The following is a 4,577-nucleotide window of genomic DNA, read 5'->3' on the forward strand; positions in this document are numbered from 1 at the left end:
CTTTGATAAATTAAAAGTAATATTTGGAACAAAGTAAAATGAAACTTCTATCATATTTTTTTCACTCTTTTTTCTAACCATCTTTAATTCCAATAGTTTGTATATGAGTAAATCTGTTCAGTTAATTTAAAGTTTTGTCTGAAATTTGAATAGATATGGGTAAAAATTTTGGCTTGAAAAATAAGCATATGTCAAAATTAGACACATTTAAAATGAGTCATGCTCGAGTTTGAACATTCAAGACCCAAGCATAATATTAGACCTAAAAATAAATTTGAACAAAAAATATATAATATTATAATGTAAATATTAAAAATGTTAAAATGACTATATATAAAATTTTAATAAATTAAAAATTTATTAAATTATTAAATTAAAAATAATATAAATATATTTTTCAGAGGTCTAAAATAAGTTTAAGGTTAATCATTGACAAATATGGACGAATTTAATCAAAATTTTAGACTCATATATAACATCATATCAAGTTTTAACATACATAAAACGTGCCAATTACAACGCATTAACAGAAGGCATTGGGAGAGTTTACAGAATAGAGGAAAAACAAAGAAGCCTAGCTGCATGCTAGAACAACATATCAATTAATTTCTACACGTAATAAATAAATAAACCAAAATAAAATATTGGTTTTAGTGAAGGGCTTTGATCAAGCAACGAAGGGAGTTCCAAAGAATAAAACAACACTTTGTGGGGTTCAGTCTACATCCAACTTAGATCACAAAAAACCTGATAATGAGATCTTGATAGTAACGGTTCCTTGTTCCATGCTGCGCAAATTAAATAAATAAAAGATAAAAATAGAGAAACAGTTCATTGTTTCATGGCAAAGCTCAGGGTACAATGATATTGCCCAGGAAGCCCTTCAACCTACATGGGGACCAACCATTAAACTTTTACCACACCCACTTCTTCACATTATGAATATTTCCCAACCTTAATCTTCAACTCTAAACCAAGTCCTTCAATTTTCCATTTTCTTATATGCATGTCTGATTATGAACAGCAATTTATTGTTAACTTTTGTATGATTAGGTATCTTTTATGTTTGGTTTTGGTTTATAAAGACTAAGTTTTTTAGAGTTTGCCGATGTATCTCCTAACAATACACTTTTAAGATTTGAATTTAAATTCGTGTAATATATTTTATCACATTTTATGTTTCTGAACATTATTGAAGTTTTGGGTTATCTTTGATGGAAATAGTTTAGTAGGGTATAATAGAGTTGCATTCAAAAGGGCAAACGTGTTTCTATCAAACCAACGAAATCAGTAGCAACAAATGACTAAAGAGTTGATAAACACAAATACTGGCCATCTCCTATTTCAAGTTGCGAGAGCCACTGCCCCTTATTGTTGTTTCAAATTGAGAAAAGAGATAAAGAGAGAGAAAGAGGGGAGGAGATGAGTCCAAAGAGGATGGCAGAGAAACTGATAGAGAACTTTCAATGCTCCTTTTCTCCACCTTCACTCAACCACCCTCTCTATTGCAGTCCCAAACTCAAGTCTTACAATTTTCTAAAGCTTTAGTTATCTTCCCATCTGAAACATTGTTCACCTCATATTTTTTTCCTGTCTTTCTCTGTCGGTACCATCCATGTAGGTTTCATCTTCTACCCCCCCCCCTTTCTTTTTTTTTTCTTTTTTACTGTCTTTCTCTACCATTCTCCTAATTAATTGATTTTTCTTTTTTGGTTTTGCAGGAGACCTGAGAAGAACCCCCTAGACCTCAACAACTTGCCCGACGATTACACTAGGGATGGTAAACAGGTGTTTGAGGAAGGGTCCTCTGGTATATATCTGCTACTATGATATTAGTAATAAGCCTTGAATAAAACAACAATGAAGAAAATATATTTACACACATATATATACACACACTCTGGTTCTCCTCCTAGATTTTAACAGAAAAGATATGTTTTATTTTTCTTTTGCTACGCTCTTCAACACTCTATATAGAGTGGCCTAGCTGTGTTTATAAACTTAAAAAGAGCACAAGTTTAATATAAAAGGAAGAGGTGGAAAAGGAAAGAGCAAGAGATTGAGGGTTTGAAACTTTGAATCATTTTTGTTGGGTTTGGATGGATTAGGGTTGGGGGTTTGGGGCAAGAATGGTGTCGTGGGAAGAGCTTTAATTGGTGCTGTTTGAAGCAGGCTATAGGACAAAGAAAAGCGGCGGCAGGGATGGGAAAGATGAGTGCGGGAAGGTCTACGAATGTAGGTTTTGTTCGCTCAAGTTTTGCAAATCTCAAGCTCTTGGGGGACACATGAACCGCCATCGCCAAGGCAAGTCATTTCACTTGTTTATTCCCACATAGTTTTTGAGGTAGATTAGCTAGGTTACTATCTTTACACACTTTGGGGATTCGTCAAAGGTTGTTATAATGACGATGGCTTGGTCACATCGATCTTGATGAAAACTATATATGCTGGTTTTGTTGCTGAATTTCTTGGTCTGGTTGTGACACTAGTGTTTTATTTGATTTGATTTGATTTGATTGCTGTTGTTGGGTGGTCAGAAAGGGAGACAGAGACACTGAACCGGGCTCGGCAGCTGGTTTTCAGTAACGATAACTTGGCCACCCCAGGGAATCCAGGGTATGTTCCTTCAAGATTGATACATATGTATAGAGACGGATTTTTTCTGCTACTCCAATTTTCATCTTCATCCTTTATTATTTCATTTTGCGGTTGCTGATGTTCCAATGACTACAGCTACCATCCAAGCTACCATCCCGCAGGCAATCTCGGTGATCCAACACTCCCATTTAGAACAGTTTGCCCACCAAGATTGTTTTCTGCTTCATCAAATTTGATGCCTCCAACTCCAATATTACAGCCACCGCAACCATATTTACACCCATCGCCCTCACGCCTCAGCTCCTCCCACCTTCCCCAATACCCAGCTCACTCAGTCAACGACTACTATGTAGGACATGCCCTCGGAAGCAGCACTTTGTCACATTCACAATATCATCCCCAAAACCTAAACTATCTGGGTGTATCCGACTCTAATTACACTTGCATTGGAGCCCCAGTAGGAAATGGGTTCGGTCATGGTTCAACCCGTGGAGCGGATTTGGTCGGGTCAGGACGAGTAGTTTCTGGTTTTAGAGACGTGACACAGCAGCATTTGGATCATCCTCCAACCAATCGATTCCAAGACGGGTTCTAAAGATTGTTTCATCTTTATCTTCTCATTTAGAAAGATTTTTCTTATGTTTATCGAGTATTGATCTGGTTTGCACACAGCGCCCAAAGAGAAACTTAACAAGCTAACAAATGGTTTCAAGCAAGTGTCGGGTGGATCATACATGGGAAAGAGGTGGGACGAGTCATGAATTTGTAAATTAAAGGTTTTCTTTCGCTTAATAAAATCTGTGATAGCCCATTGATAAGAGTGTTCATCCTACAACTTACGTAATGAGCTTAAGTCGCAAAGATTTCTTGTTCATGATGAGTTAGCTATTTGTGAAAAAAAAATGTAGCAAGTGATATTAGAATCCATCAAGGATAATTATTTCAATGCCATGAGCATGAGTTTAAAAAAAAAAAAAAGAAATGTGTGATTGTAACATTATTCGGTAATTATCACATGTATAAAATTCTTCACTGGAATAAGTACTCATATTCATATAAAAAAAGTAAAAGGATTTTGATAATAGTAGCCTCACCTATAAATTTGATAATACAAGTTCTAACCCTAAGAAGGAGGATTTTACTTGTAACACTTTAAACCCCATAAAAGTTAATCTCAACTTGACTTGGATACACCTTAAATTTATAATATTATATATTAGATTATATATTAATAAAAAAAGCTTTATGAGAATTTACTTAAAATAATTAATTTTAAAATTAAAATGTTTTCATAAAATTTAGTTAATATGTGACATAATCTATACAGAGATAAAGTAGGTCAGGATCAAAATCCCTCGTAAAGAGCCGGTGCAATAAAGACTTGACAAACCATTTAAAAAGTAAATAAAATAACCATATTTTTTTATAATACATGATATGTCAAATAAAAATATATATTAGTAATGGAACGTGTGGACAGAAGAGAGGCGAAAGTTTTTGGTTTATGTACAGAGATTGTAGCAGCTTTTTGAGCACGTGGACAGTCTCGACTACTTTGGCTTTCAGCTTTGGGGATTGGGGGTTGTATTGAGCTGACTGTGGGTAACCGGGGACTATAGCTAGGCTGTGGGGTATATAGTTACATATGAACTGAAAATTTCTAGCCCTCATTTTGCATTTGAATTTTTTTATTGATGTGTTTGTTTTCCTTTTTTTCTTTTTGTCAAATTTATTAAACTCTATATTTTGCGTAAATTTTGAACTTAGTATCTACACTTTAATTTGTTCATTTTCAATTCTTACAACTTTAGAATTTGAAAACTTTAGCCTTAACCAAATGATAATTATTAATTTCATTAAGTAAGTTCTGTTATTTTAAAATTTGATGTGTCAAACATTTTATCACATGTAAAAAATATATATTCTGTTTGTTATTTTCAAATATTACTCACAAAAACCAGTTAATATATTTAACGATT

At 34.0% G+C, this 4,577-nt stretch overlaps 1 protein-coding gene across 2 annotated transcripts; it reads left to right on the forward strand.

Annotated features, from left to right (window-relative positions):
- Positions 1 to 1,079: 1,079 nt before the first annotated feature.
- Positions 1,080 to 3,472, forward strand: LOC105794752 (zinc finger protein JAGGED). 2 transcript variants are annotated; one of them, XM_052628544.1, is made up of 5 exons: positions 1,080 to 1,617; positions 1,722 to 1,810; positions 2,170 to 2,308; positions 2,542 to 2,616; positions 2,734 to 3,472. In XM_052628544.1, coding segments are annotated over exons 1-5 (765 nt in total). In that variant the 5' UTR covers positions 1,080 to 1,615; the 3' UTR covers positions 3,194 to 3,472. The 2 variants fall into 2 exon arrangements, with proteins under 2 accessions (XP_052484504.1, XP_052484505.1); XM_052628545.1 differs by having other exon boundaries at positions 1,089 to 1,617; positions 2,173 to 2,308.
- The last annotated feature ends 1,105 nt before the right edge of the window (positions 3,473 to 4,577 follow it).

Source organism: Gossypium raimondii, chromosome 3, assembly GCF_025698545.1.
Source record: "Gossypium raimondii isolate GPD5lz chromosome 3, ASM2569854v1, whole genome shotgun sequence".
In the NCBI taxonomy this organism is placed as follows: Eukaryota; Viridiplantae; Streptophyta; class Magnoliopsida; order Malvales; family Malvaceae; genus Gossypium; species Gossypium raimondii.